Source organism: Pezoporus wallicus, unplaced genomic scaffold, assembly GCF_028554395.1.
Source record: "Pezoporus wallicus isolate ANWC-B61680 ecotype Strahan unplaced genomic scaffold, APGP_CSIRO_Pwel_v1 contig_2908, whole genome shotgun sequence".
Classification (NCBI taxonomy): domain Eukaryota; kingdom Metazoa; phylum Chordata; class Aves; order Psittaciformes; family Psittacidae; genus Pezoporus; species Pezoporus wallicus.
Window position 1 is genome coordinate 1465088 of NW_026642179.1, and position 14470 is coordinate 1479557.

General features: G+C 40.8%; 1 protein-coding gene and 1 long non-coding RNA gene across 3 annotated transcripts in view; one reads left to right on the plus strand and one right to left on the minus strand.

Moving 5' to 3' along the window:
* Positions 1 to 2300, minus strand: part of LOC130609248 (uncharacterized) — a 44561-nt gene extending 42261 nt beyond the window's left edge. The window contains exon 1 of the long non-coding RNA XR_008974741.1: positions 2217 to 2300. This is a non-coding gene — a long non-coding RNA (uncharacterized LOC130609248). The remainder of the gene's footprint in view (positions 1 to 2216) is intronic.
* RERGL (RERG like) lies at positions 2264 to 10250 on the plus strand. Of its 2 annotated transcripts, none has more exons than XM_057428021.1 (5): positions 2264 to 2417; positions 2524 to 2580; positions 4882 to 4955; positions 8426 to 8574; positions 9590 to 10250. In XM_057428021.1, the coding sequence occupies exons 1-5, from the start codon at positions 2366 to 2368 to the stop codon at positions 9870 to 9872; spliced, it is 615 nt and encodes a 204-aa protein (XP_057284004.1). In that variant the 5' UTR covers positions 2264 to 2365; the 3' UTR covers positions 9873 to 10250. The 2 variants fall into 2 exon arrangements, with proteins under 2 accessions (XP_057284004.1, XP_057284005.1); XM_057428022.1 differs by having other exon boundaries at positions 2289 to 2345; positions 8353 to 8574.
* The last annotated feature ends 4220 nt before the right edge of the window (positions 10251 to 14470 follow it).

The following is a 14470-nucleotide window of genomic DNA, read 5'->3' on the forward strand; positions in this document are numbered from 1 at the left end:
AAGACAATTGTCTAAGTTGCAGGTAAGGACAGTCATGCTGAAGGAAAGCAAGTGGCTGAGGGAATTTGAACGGAGACAGCCTTTCAGGACAGAAACATTCATGTTGTTTCATCTGCAATTAAAACTTAATTTCTCTAGTTCTTTAATGTATACACATTCAGAATATACACAATAACTGTCTCAGTCTTCTTAAGAACTTTTTTGTATTACTAAAAGAAATAAAAGTTCCAGGCAATATGTTCTTTAACATGGGCAACACCATAATTTGGTTATCACATCTGCTGTCTAGGTGAGAGAAGTGTTCATGTAGTTAAGTCCCTGTAAAGTGAATAGAAGAGCTGGATTCTGTTTGGACAACCTACATCCAAGTACTGCAGCATTTAATTTTGAACAAGCTGCCATATCATTAATATTCATGCATAAGCTTCCTGTACAGTGAAGTCTCTTACCTTCTGATTTCACTTGCAGTCACTTGGCTGCAAGAGCGTCTGAAACAGACCCGAGTCTTCCCACAGTTGCTAGGAAATCTCTACTATGGCTCTACCACAGAATTCACTGAGCTGAAACAATGTAATTATTTCCCTATTCAGTATCACAACAGACACCACAAGGGTGGGAATGAGTCCAACATTGCCATGAATAAGCAGTGCAAAAAAAATGACGGAGGAGAGAAAGCCAACCTGAGAAGCGCATCTTGAGCCAAATCCTTCTCGGGAGTTAACTTCTGTTCTCCTGTACCATGGCCTGTTTATCGGGTTAAAACTGCCTTAATCACCCTTTCCATGGCATAGTCACAATCTGCACGTACTCCAACAGAAACTAAAGTATGTTCCCAAGCTGTGAGACAGGTTCAAACATCACACCAGAACCATTTATTTGCCTGCAAAAGTTGCAGCATTGATAATGGTGCAGATGGTTTTAGATTTTCTATTGCAGTGGTTTCAATATATATGAAATAGTAAAATACTAAATTGTGCCAGTTATACCAATATTGACTCCAGTCTAGTGATCTCGGCACCACACGACTTCAAAAACTAATGTTAAAATAGCCAAAAAAGGTCAGAACTAAAAAAACTAAACTAAAATAACTAAAGTTCTTTTTAAACCATAACTTTTCTTGTAAGTGAGCAGCACTCACAAAACACCCATTAGATACTTGTAAGTCAGGGATCTTGGAGCCAAGCTGGGCCTACATGTTTATTATTAAATATATTTTTCTCCACTAAGCACTTCCTTCAGCTACAACAAACATACATGCAAGTACCTTGTCTGCTTTTTTTTTTTTTTTAGCTCATGTAAATCTGTTGTAGCTGTAATACTCACTAGCAAGCATACTGAAGTAGTGCTTTATTGAAGCATTTATACAATGCACAACAGTTTCATCAAAAGAGAGTAAAAATACCAGAATCAAGTATTCAAGTTATATAAACAAATAAAATGAACATGAACAGAATAAGTACACAAGTGTAACTTGGATGCTGGAGCAATATTCAGTTCAGCAGTGGACTAATCAGACCTATGCACCCAAGTATGTTATGCACTTTCAGAGCTCGACAGCCATTAGGGAGCATTTGAGGAGCCTTCTGACATCAGACGTGCAGTAGGTGCAGCCTGTAGGTTCTGCGGGTTTAGCCCTTTGTCTCTCACCTACCACATCTGTCACATTTTTCAGCTTCAGGTAAGTGTTATAAGCCTCAGCTAAGTACCATCCGCCAAGATGCAAGATCAGAGGTTTAGTGATTAGTTTGAAAGCTGGGGTGGAGAATACCAGAGAAGCACAAAACACTTCTTTTAGCAAGAAACTTCAGAAACATTTAAAATAGAAATAATCGCTTTAGTTTCTTCACTTTCACGTTCCTGCTACAAAAAGATGACAGCCTGCAGACAAACTTACAGCGTAAATAAACAAACACACAGTCCAGCTAAGGAATGCCTCTTCCTTCTTTTCCCCTTTTGCCCTAGTTTCTAAAAATGCTTAGCGCACTGTGAGGCCTGGGGCGGAGGGGGAACGAGAAAGAAGAAGAGGAGCCGGAAAGAAGACCAGGAAAGAAGAGAAAGCGAGAGAGCCGCCAGCCTGCAAAGAACCGGGCCGGGCAGCAGGAAGGCCGCCTGAACAAAGTTTCTGCGGTGGAGAAGAAGGCCGTGGGAGGTAGGAGGAGGAAGATGTTTGTCGGAAAGGATGAAAACTACCGAACCCCGCAGGCAGCTGTACCTACCGGCCTCGCCGGCGGGGCGGGGAAAGCGGCCAGGGAATGGCGGGGGGAGCGGGGCGAAGGCGGGCTGCTGGGCGGTGTCACCGGGGGAGCTGTGCTCGGCCCGGCGGCTATAAAGAAATGGAGGCGGCGGTAAGTGGCCTGGTGGCGGTATGACCGAAGTGAAATTGGCCGTGCTGGGCGGCAGCGGAGCCGGCAAGTCGGGTAAGGCAGGGAGGAGGGCGGCCCCAGCCTGACCTCACCACGGGTTTGGGTGCGGCGGGCGGGAGGAACCCCATTAAATGTGGAGTGTGCTTCTTTTCTCCCGCAGCGCTGGCGGTGCGGTTTCTGACACGGCGGTTCATCGGGGAGTACGCGTCCAACGCTGGTGAGCCTCTGGGGACAGGCGGCGGGAGCGGGTGGTGCTGTGTGGGGCCTCCACCCGGGGCCGTGTGGGGGAGAAGGCAAAATGCGAAGCTTCAAACCCTTGAACAAGGAATTGGGTAGAAACGCAGTTCCACAGAACTTCTCGGAAAGGTTTAAATTTCTGCTTGCTTATCAGTGATAGTTCCTAATGAAGTGTGAGCTTGAAGGCGGGAGAAGGTGAGCCAGGTGTCTATGGAGAGATCACTTAAAACTCCAGTAAGTACAAGCGGGCTGATGCGGTGCTTGTCACAAAGCAACCGCGGAGGGGCTTAGGAAGGAAAGATAACAAGGCTGCATGTGCGAGGCGTGGGTAGATTATAGTAAACTCAATCTGAGAGGAGATAGAGAGTAAAGAAATAGACTGGAAAAAAAACCAAACAGCCCCAATACCTGTTCTGTTGCATATCTTCTCCTCAGTTCCAGAGGAGAGGTGAAACTGTATCAGGCACTACTGGTTAATTAAAGCATAATGCAAAGCCTACTGCTTTTGCAGGAGTGGACTGATTTGATAGCTTTGTGGAAAGCCTTGCCATGCTGAGGATAGAATTTCTCATTCATGCCAGAACAAATACACTGATCCTTAGGACACTTGTGAGGTCCTGGGAGATGGCAAAGCAGGATTTGAACTTTTGCATCCTGGATGGAAGCATTATTTAACTGATACACCTTTGGAAGTCTGCCGCTCCAGCTTCTGGAGCATGAGAAATCCCAGAAGTTAACAGGGTATGGAGATTGCTGCCTGCCTCACTTTCCCTGCTAAAGTGGAGGGGTCTTTCCAAAACCATTTTTTTACGAAAAGAGTAGCTTCCCAAGGTTAATAAATGAAATGTAAAATAGTAGTACTAAGCTGAAATGCATTGAAAATACCCAAATGAACTTATTCTGAAAGTGGAGTTACAGTTGTGCATAAATGCTCTACTGATACTTGTTACTATACAAACACAGACTGAAAGGGCAGTTTGTGTCCCAGATGGCTTATCCAGTTCTAAGCTGTCATGTGTAACTTATGAAGTTATGTAGTGCTTTCTGTATTTTAAGTAATCTAAACTAAAACCAGGTTTCCTTGTTCTGATCCTCCAGTACTGCAAGTCTCAGAAAAGGCACATAAAACCCCCAAAGCATTTTCATTTGTTAACAAATGGTTGTTGGAAGATAAGTTTAGATCTGTTTCTAGAGAGGAGGAAGGGGGAGTAAAGTGGGAATATGGGTGATAAAGAACCTCCCACTGTCAGTAGAGTCAAAGTATGTGTTAAAAATTTAATTATGGAAACCACCAAAAGGCTGCATATTTTAATACCCTGAGATGCTTTGGGCTGGTAGCTCACCATGAACTCTTACGATGCACATGGAGAACACTTAAGATGAGTATGGTACTGAAGATGCTAAATCCAGAGATTGGAGACCTTATCTATGCACTTAATACACAGTTTAAAGTGTATTTTCAGTAGTGCCAAAACCATTTCTTGTCTTTGTAGTTCAGTAATTCGTGAGAAATTATACTGTAGGCAGCCTATTGATGACTAGTGCCATGAACACAAGTTGGTTACAGTTGCTTAGAAAAAGCAGTTTAAAATAATAGTAACAGTCCGTCGGCAAGGGTTGCTAGTGGTCTTGCAAAGTCCTAAATCTGAGAAGTGACACTACAGAAATATTTTAGGATCTGGTCTAAGGACACGATCCTGTAAATACTATTGGTTTAATGCTGCCTATTACGAAAACTCTTAAAGTGCCAGATTTCATGGTAAATAAACATTATGACTAAATAATGATTTTTGTACAGAATCGGAACTTACACATAGCCTGCTTATTACTTCCATAACACTGAGCCTTGGTATCAAGCTGAGAAATCATCAGCATTTAGCTGACTCTAAATGTTGTACATCCAGTTTACCTAGATTTTGGAAGAGGAAATCTAGGATCTGACAGTATTCATTACATCAACATTTTGACAGAACACCACAGTGAAATGGTGGTCAGTTTAAGGGGCTGGGCAATTCGGGTGTTGAAAATGAAATTGTTTTAAATACACACTGGAAACAAACCTAACAAAAAATGCCACCACAAACCAAACAAAAAATAAATCAAAAGAAACCACCAAACAAAACCCCCCAAAAATAAACCACGAAAAACCACCCAGACTCCTTGAAAATCTCGACAATACTCAAGGAACCTTCAGTATTACCCAGTCTCACTTTTGCTGCCTTTTCACCACCATTCCCAGTTACTAATGCTGGTTTTCTTTGCATACTATATATATTTTTAGAATGCATCTACACTAAACACTTATGCCTGGATGGGAGGCAGATACACTTGGAAATTTATGACCCTTGTTCACAGGTAAGAATTTTTGGGAGCAAAGACAGGCTGTTCTTCATTTTACCTGGGTAATGGCAAAAAGTGTCAGGAAGGGCATGTCTGTGTTACAAACTTTTTCTCTGGTCTTAGAATCTCTGATTGCTTTTTTTGATAAGGCCTGAAATGTCCAAGGTCCTACACCTGGGTCGGAGCAATCCCAGGCACAGCTACAGGTTGGGCAGAGAAGAGATTCAGAGCAGCCCTGTGGAGAAGGACTTGGGGGTGTTGGTTGATGAGAAACTTAACATGAGCCAGCTTCAGTGTGACCTCGCAGCCCAGAAAGCCAACTGTATCCTGGGCTGCATCAAAAGGAGCGTGACCAGCAGGTTGAAGGAGGTGATCCTGCCCCTTTACTCTGCTCTCATGAGACCTCACTTGAAGTATTGTGTGCAGTTCTAGTGTCCTCAGCATAAAAAGGGCATGGAACTGTTGGAACAAGTCCAGAGAAGGGCCACGAGGATGATCAGGGGACTGGAGCATCTCCCATATGAAGATAGGCTGAGAAAGTTGGGGCTGTTCAGCCTGGAGAAGAGAAGGCTGCGTGGAGACCTCATAGCAGCCTTCCAGTATCTGAAGGGGGCCTATAGGGATGCTGGAGAGGGACTCTTCATTAGGGACTGTAGTGACAGGACAAGGGGTAACAGGTTAAAACTTAAACAGGGGAAGTTTAGATTGGATATAAGGAGGAAATTCTTTCCTGTTAGGGTGGTGAGGCACTGGAATAGGTTGCCCAGGGAGATTGTGAATGCCCCATCCCTGGCAGTGTTCAAAACCAGGTTGGAAGAAGCCTTGGGTGATACGGTTTAGTGTGAGGTGTCCCTGCCCATGGCAGGGACATCTAGTTCCAACGTCCCTGCCCATGGCAGGGAGGTTGGAACTAGATGCCCCAAAGGTCCTTTCCAACCCTAACTATTCTATGATTCTATGAAATTTGATAGTTGCTGTGGCTCAGAACTGCTGAGTACTTTCCTATTTCATGGAAGAAGCCCTTAATTGCTTATTTTTTCTGTAAATGCTTTTGGTTTTTGGAATACTACTAACAAATAACTTTTCCCACTTCTGCCTTATATAAGTAAACACAGAGGTAAGTTACAGGTTACAGTTTTCTCAGATACCCTAAAAGGATGAAATTTAGCCTATAAAGCAAGCAGTTTATTAAATGCCTGCAGAAATGGTCAGAGCAGACTGGCCTGGATGTAAGACTTGCATTCACAGAACTCATCCAAGGAAAGCCATAATGCAGGCTTGCATGTGTTGAAAGCTGAACTTTGATCATAGTAAAAAGCTTTGAAATAAAGATTTTTCTATCCTTTCTTGCTATAAGAGGAATAAAGAAACTCGGGTACTGTGTAGCACATGCAGGCCTATGTAGGTCTGTCTGACTAATCACATTAGTGTGCGAGGTTCCCTTCTGGGCAGTGATATTGCCTTGTATCAACTAGCAGAATGACTGCTAAAGCCAAAGCACTGAAAGTCTGATCCAGGCTTAAATTCAAGGACTTAAAACTTAACCCAGAGAGCATGTAAAACGAACCGCCAAAAACAATCAGCCTTCCCAGAGACAAGCAACAGGTTTGCATGTCCCAGGGCACTGGGGATCCTGAAATAGCCCCTGTGCCATGTAACATCATGGAGTCCTCCCTTGCCATACAATCTGTCAGAATGTACTGTGGATTTGCTTCCACTTATCTTGGTCCCCTTTCCTTGGAAGGGGGGGACTTGGGTAAGACCCAAGGCCTTACCATGGAAACTGTGCTTAAACCATGACACATATTAAATCTTGTGGCCTATGAACAACTCTTTATTAAGATACTTGAAACTGGCAGCTAGTGAAAGCAGATTAGATGACATTATGGGTAGAGGCTTTGGTTGCTACAGTTTGGGCTCCTTTTTCCTTTTAATTGGACCAGAGATCAGTTGTGTTAAGGGCAACCCCTGTTGCCAGCACTCTTGAGCTGTCCTGTACAGTTCTTCCTTAGGAATGAGGCCTAACTTTAGCTGTTTCTTGCTTTCTTCCTGACTTCTAAGTGCCTGCAGAGGAGTAGGTAGCAAATAAGAGTGTAGTACTGCTTTTTGTCTGATAGGACCGCTGATTCTAGAAAGAGATAGATGGGGTACAGAGGTCCTGTATCCCACGGTAGCTGGGAAAGAAAAGCAGGTCCCAAGGGGGCCAGAATGCGGAAGGAAGAGTTGCCATTTTTGCTTCTGCCTCCTGAAGTCTTCTTGCTCCCTGAGGTTTCTCTGTAATAGCTGGATCCCTGTTCTGCAAAGCTCACTTCATCTGTCCCTTCATCTGTCTGTGAAACAGCTGTTACACACACAAGTCATCTTTCCTGCCCCTAAACCTGCTGCACAGTCGCCGCAACATTAAAAAAACCTGTTGGATTCAAGATACCGAAGTCTTCAGACAGTTCTGGAAGCTTGTTTCATCTCATCATTCTAATGCATCCCCTTTCACTGCCAGCATTCCATCCCTCATGAGAAGTTAAAGCCTTCCCTGACCAGCTTATGATGCTACTGTGCTGTTCAGATCCTGAGCTAATCAAGGCAACTAGGGTGGGATGTCAGTGGAGATTATACATTGTAAATAGCAAAACACTAAACTAGTGAGAGAATAATTTAAATGGTGTTCAAATTGCAATTCAAGGTGGGTTTTCCAGAACAAAAGTCAAGGGTTGTTTGGGTGGATTGTTTTTTTTTATCCTGCTAAACTTCCAGTTTTTTACCTATCTTGCATCACATGGCCTTTCTAGGCGTTGCTAAATTATCTGCAGGGATAGGCTATTTTAAAATGGTTTTGAAATTTCATTCCTTAGCTTAATGGGACAGTTTGCAGCTGTTGTTTTCTAGAAATCATAAGTGCAACAGTTCCTCCTTGGGGTGATTGGACAATTAACCCCCTTATCACTCAAGTGACTTGTCACGAGTTTTCTTAAAGTCAACTGCAGATTGAAAGGAGATGTTTTTCTTAGCTCTTTAGAAATTTATCCTATGGGTAAGAAGTGTTTCAGACTTGAACAAAGCAAAGAGGAAACAAAACGAATGAAGAAACAAACAAAATGAAAGGTTACTGTAGTCAGACTATTAGGAAGATGCAAAACGGAGCTATAACAAGAAACTGCACAAATATTGATGGCTTCTGTATGTTTCATTCTCATATAACTACAAAATATTCAGCGTAAGTGATGGCTGTACAGGTTATGCAGTTTTAATGTTTAAACAAACTTCTTTGTAATGAACTTGTCAGTGGTCGAAAGTGCCATCTATATTGCTGGTTATTTATTAGGCTTTTGGAGCAGGACTCGCCTGAATTCAAGGCCAGCACCTAGACCTATTAATATCTTTTGCAATAAAAGATACAGCATTCTCACATTCACAGTGACCAAAAAAGAAAATGCTCTGAAGTGACAACAGTAACATTCTTTTTGCATGTGTACTTGAACTTCTTTCAGCCACAACGGGGGAAGCTCTCCCTCACAGATGAGCTCCACTGGGCTGATGGATTTATCGTTGTTTACGACATCAGTGACAGAGCATCATTTGCATTTGCAAAAGCATTGCTGTACAGGATCCGAGAGTCTCACATAGGAGCTTGTAAAAAGTAAGTGGCCTTATTTTTTTTTTTTTCCCCTCAGCAAACATACACAAAAGCTGAGAACTTGTCTGTGAGCTGTAGGCATCCTACTAGCAATTAAAATCCAGCAGCATCCAAGTGGCATAACACAGTACCAACAATAATGTACTGGAAGGTAAACTGTTGCAAATTGCAATCTATTTCACTGTATCCAAAGCCAAATACATTGGGATTTTTGTTCTTATTTCTTATAGCACTACTATTTAAATATCTGCCATAAATCTCTCTGCTGTGATTTACATGGGTAGGTGAAAAGCAGCACAGTTAGTCTATGCTTTTACTCACCCACTCTATTACCAATAGAGATGCACCAATGTGGTGGCTGAAGAAAGTTCTTCCCACAATAAATTAATGTAATACCATGAATGTCTCCTAAACTGTCTTTAGCAGTGACCCCAACATTATTTGTGTACATGGATGACCATATAGTAGGAAACAAACCACTTACTTTCAAAAAGAACCACCAAAACCGCAAGCCTGAGTACATGTGGTGGTGTTTATTCCTGCATCAGTCAGCTGAGGTGCTTCCTAAATATAAAGAAAGGATTTCATTCACATTTATCAGAAGCGGAGTGAAAAGAAATCAAAAATGTTTTCTTGTGCATCTTGTTGCATCTATATTCTGTTATCTACAAATGGAGATAGTGATCAGCTTGCTGCTTCATGAAGTCCAGAAGCTGACAATATACCTAGCAGTATACAGTATGAAAACTACAGTGGCTGAAAAATACAACACTGAATACAGGAACCAGAATGAAAACTTACTGATGGAGAATAGCTTGTCTGGAAAATCTTGACATGTGACTATGGCAAATGGAAAACTATAATTCCACCTGGCAAGGCTAGGGATTTGGCTTGTTCTCGTTTGTTTTTTCAAATGCCTATTATCCTGACCATACATACTTTTCATACACAATCTATATAGTGCAGCATATAGCACAGTATTGTAACATATCTTTAATTGGAACTTTTTTTGTTTCAGAATGGCTGAGTCATCAGTATTTTTGGTTGGTAATAAACAAGATTTATGTCACATGAGGGAAGTTGGCTGGGATGAAGGACAGAAGCTGGCAATAGATAACAAGTGCCAATTCTGTGAACTGTCTGCAGCAGAACACTATCAGGAGGTTGTGGCAATGTTCACAAAAGTCCTGAGGACTATCACATCAAATTTCAAAGTGAAGGAAAAGAGGCGACCAAGCGGATCAAAGTCAATGGCCAAGTTAATCAACAATGTGTTTGGAAAGAGAAGGAAATCTGTGTAAAATTTGGGTTACTTCTGAGGTAGGAACAGGATGAAATAATGGAACACAGTTTTCAGAATTCAGTTTCCTCCAAAGGTCAGTGTCTGGAGGAGTAAGAAGAAACCAAAGGCAGGATATAGTAAGGTCAAGTGAACATGGTCTAGACCTAGAAGACCTCACCTTCTATTTCCAGTTCTGCTACAGATTTACTGTGTTAGGGCTTTGTCACTAAGCTGCTCCTCTCATCCTTTATCTTATATTCCTCGGAGCAGAGTTTTAGTCTGTATTTATTAAACACCAGCATGGTCTTGGATAGGGCTTCTAGGTCTAACTGAAGAATGAAAAGTTACTTCCAATAAACTCAGCCTTGCTGATTAAAATATTACTTCTGAATTCTGAGATGTGGTTGGGGTTTTTTATGCAAGAACACTTACACTAAAGCAAAATACTGCTGCTTCATGTAATAATATATTTAACTGAAGGAAGGATGGGTTGGATCCTTGTGTGCTTAAAGGTGCCTAGCACCTGCTAAAATTTATATGAATTAAATGCTTAGCCACCAAATCTACAAGAGGTATTTACCTGCAAAGGCACCAGAAGTCGCGAATCAGAAAAACAAAGCACTGTTGTCTCCTGTTTCAGGTTTGGTGGTTTGTTTGGTTTTTTTGGCGCTTTTTTTTCATTTTGAGTGGTTAAAGAAAGTAGAGAGGGTTGAGCAGAATGGGAACTGAAAAGTTAGTGAAATGTTAGTCAGTGAGCATCAGACTGTTTTGGCAAGGTCATTGTTTAGTGAAATAATTTTATGGCTAGGGCCAGCATTAAGGCCAAGGGTAACATCTTGTGCTGATCCCTTTCACAGACCAGTTTTCATGGGCTGCAAAAATGTTTCTGTGCCTACTCAATTTTAGATGGGCGTGGAGGCTTGAAAAGCACATAGATGGGTAAAGAGCACAAGTTCTTTAGAATGTCTGCCTGGATTTAAAGGTCAGCCTGCTGGTAAGACCTGTACTCCTAAATTGCATAGAGTGTTTTTCTAAGGACCAGTGTCTTTACAAGTCATCACTATGGTATTGAAATGCCACTTGAGAGATCACTAAGGAATATGTTAGCTACACTTTTCAAATGTGGATATTAAACATCAGACGGGTCTAAATATGTAGTCAAGTGACATTCAGAGCTCTTACTGTAGGCAACTAAAGAAGGGCTTAGCCCAGTGTGTTTGAAAATGCTGTGCTTGTACAGAAATTATGAAAGGGAAGAGGAGTGATCTGAAGATGAATTACTGCTTCCTAACCATTTCACAGGACAGCTGAGATCCAGTCTTTGGAAGCTGCAGAGTTGAAGCCTACCTGTGCTCTGAAATTTTGCCTGCATTGAAATTTGTACCATTACTTTATCAGTCACAGCAGAATACCAATTTTCAATTGTCCACCCCATTAAGATAATACAAAAAACCTATATAATCTTAGCATTACTGTTATTAAAATGTGCTTTAGTTTTATAAGTGTTGACCAAAGATCACTTCTGTTTTTTAAGGAAAAGTTACTGTTTATTTCACTTGTTTTAAGACTACCAATATTGGAATATAGTTCTCAGTGTTGACAGGCACAGCGTTGCTTTATTTCTATGCATATGCTGCTCTGCCATATCAGGAGTAGTATATTTAACTATTAACAATATCTGTGAGGTTGAATTTGAAAACTACTCATGTATACCCTTCAGCTTTCCAGCACACAGGGAATTCTAGAACTACTGATAAGACTGTTGATCTGTCAGGTAGCTGTATCTTGCCAGCAATACCATTACCAGATTTGAGAACTCTTAACTGTATTTACAGCTATGGTATTAAATAAACTGGATATAAGATGGATGTATTAATGCCTTTTTTTTTTTTTTCCCTTTTACTGTGGCATCAAGCTACAGACTTCCTGTTTTGACTGCTACTGTAAAAGTGAAGCACCATGCAGATCTGGAATTCAAATTACAAAAGGAAATCTGGGAATCAGACACTTGCACAAAAAAGAGCCTCTAGCTGTGTTTCCTGTACACAGTGAAGAAGCCTTCATGTACCTTTATCAAGTGAACAGTAGAGAACTTTTTAGAAATTCATTATCCTTTAAAAAATGAGATAGTAACAGAGCAGCTAATTAGTTTTGATTTGCTTCTATTCATAGGACTGTGGACTTCCAGACAGGCAGAATCTGCAGTATACCCCACAGTTTCCTTTCCTTTTTGTCTAGATGGGATAAGTGTTGGAACACAGACCAGCTACTTTCTGGCCGAGAAGATAGGCCGCTCTCACCTGAAATAAGCTGAAACAACTGCAGAATGCGTTTGGACTTAAGTATACTAAAGCACCCATCATAGACATAAGTTGATGTTCTTAGGGTCAGAATTTCACTTGCCTTTTATTGCCAGTAAATGCAGATGAACAAGAGTGCAGAATTTGAGAAGGAATTAAATTTTAAAGCAGAGATACATGTTCTCCCTAAGTGTATTTTGTTAGCGTTTTTTTAACAGGTTTTTAAAAGAAAAGATACTTAAATGACTGAGATTGCTGATATATTGCTAAGTATTCTTGGAGTTGTAACACAAAAGGTAGTATCTTACTTGCTCAGACACATTTGAAAATGTAGCAAAGTAAATGATGTAAGTGGTGTCTGGTGCTCACCCTTGACAGTGACATCACCTAGAACATATTGAACTCATTAAAGAGAGTGGAAATGGAGTTATTTATTTTGCCACAGATTGCTTCGGCATATAATCCCATCCTTTCTCACTAAAAGATTTTGAAATCACAGTACAGGAGTTAAAAGTTTCCTGCTGTTGTATCTAGAAGTCCTTGTTTATATGAACTTTCTAGTTTCAGTAAAATTTTGCCTGAGAAAAGCACTCAGAATTGATGTTCTTTTCCCCCTGTCTTCAGCTTGTTTTTACTTTAGAAACAGTGACATAAAAGCAGAGAGATTCTACTGAAGTATAAAGGTAATAGCCCCTGGGTCCCAAATGCTGTCTCAGAGAGCTTTCAGGTGTTTTTTGAAGCTCTTTCTCACTACAGTTTTGAAATAAACAGTCAAGACAAACACTACCTCAGCTCCTTTTCCTGCTTTTACGTCTAGGCATTAAACTATTCCTTTTTGTAAATCCCACTACAGTCACATTCACAACAGGGCAGAGGGGAAAATGTCACATTAAAACTTAAAGCATGATAGTCCTGGAAGAAGGAATAATTACGTACAGTATTGAGTAGACAAACCAAACATGCTGGTTCTAATACATTTAAATCAGGATAGCAACAAAAAAGGCAGCTCAGAAGTTTTGATGCCATAATATACTCTGAGGACAAAAGAAACTACTGCAGGTTTTTTAGCCCATTGCTAGAAGTTGATTTCTAAAACGATGGCAGGGTGAACATTGAAGTGCAAAGACCTAGTGAGTCATGTGGGACAATCTTGTTGCTTTCCTTTCTGTCTATCTGACTACGTTGCTTTGAAGATCATGCACCAGTAGATATCTGAAGATGTCTGATCCTGGCATTCTGTCCATCTAGTAGGCAGGGAGAGGGATGGATACTGTGGCTATCACCCTGAACAGGTATTTTGCTCTCACTGACAGCTGAATACAGATCACTTGATAGTTTTTTTCAGAGGACATACTATAAAGAAAAGGGCATTATGGATGCCATTCAAAGTAAAACCAAAGTGTAGCAAGTATCCAAGAATAAGCTAATTTTATATCAGGGTGTCTGCTGGAGCAGGTGCTTTAGGCTAATGAAGTTTTCATATAAATCTACTTTGCTTATAGATAGAGGAACAAACTCCAGCTCTGATTATTATGCTTGACTGGAATCCTTGCCTGTCTGCTGTGAGGCAAAAAAGACATTAAAAAAAAATTAAAATGAACACAAACCAAACAAAAAAAACCCAGACTACCAGGCTAATAGAATAATCCAGAGCAATATGCAACTGTACTCTATATTTTAAAAAATGAACACTCTACACCTCCTTAAACCTGGCAACAGGAACACAGGCCTCTTAATAGCCTAAACCTGCCCATGCGCAATAAACCAAGAAGCTAAATTTTGATGTGCTATTCAGCCTGTTTGAAAAGTAAAGTCTTTGTTTGCATGCCTAAATGTGGATCTGGGCACCCAACTGCCAACTTTTATTGTTTTAAAACTTGGGTTTGATATTTCCCTAAAAAAAGCAGAGCTGTAAATGCCTAAGTGTTTGGCTTGGATTTTTTTTTTTTCCTGACAGTTGATATTATGCAAGACAGGCAGGCTATTCTGGGTAGGAAGCTATTTTTAAGCAGACATTACTCTTTTCCAGAAACAGACTGTAAGTTTCTGTCTTCTTTTAATTGCTTTACAAAGTAAATTGAGTCCCTCTGGTTACATAATTAATATCCACGTTTAGCCCTATATATTTGACATGACTTGAGCCATTTACTGCTGCATTCATTTTTTAAGACGGGCTAGAAGTTCAGATATGTGTTTAATTCCTGCAGTGCTCTGCAAAACATCCAGAGGTTTTACAGCAGAGGCCTCTAACAGTACAAAGAAATATGTAGTACAAGCAAGACAAATGGAGAACAGGGTTTTCATTGTGGGGATTGAG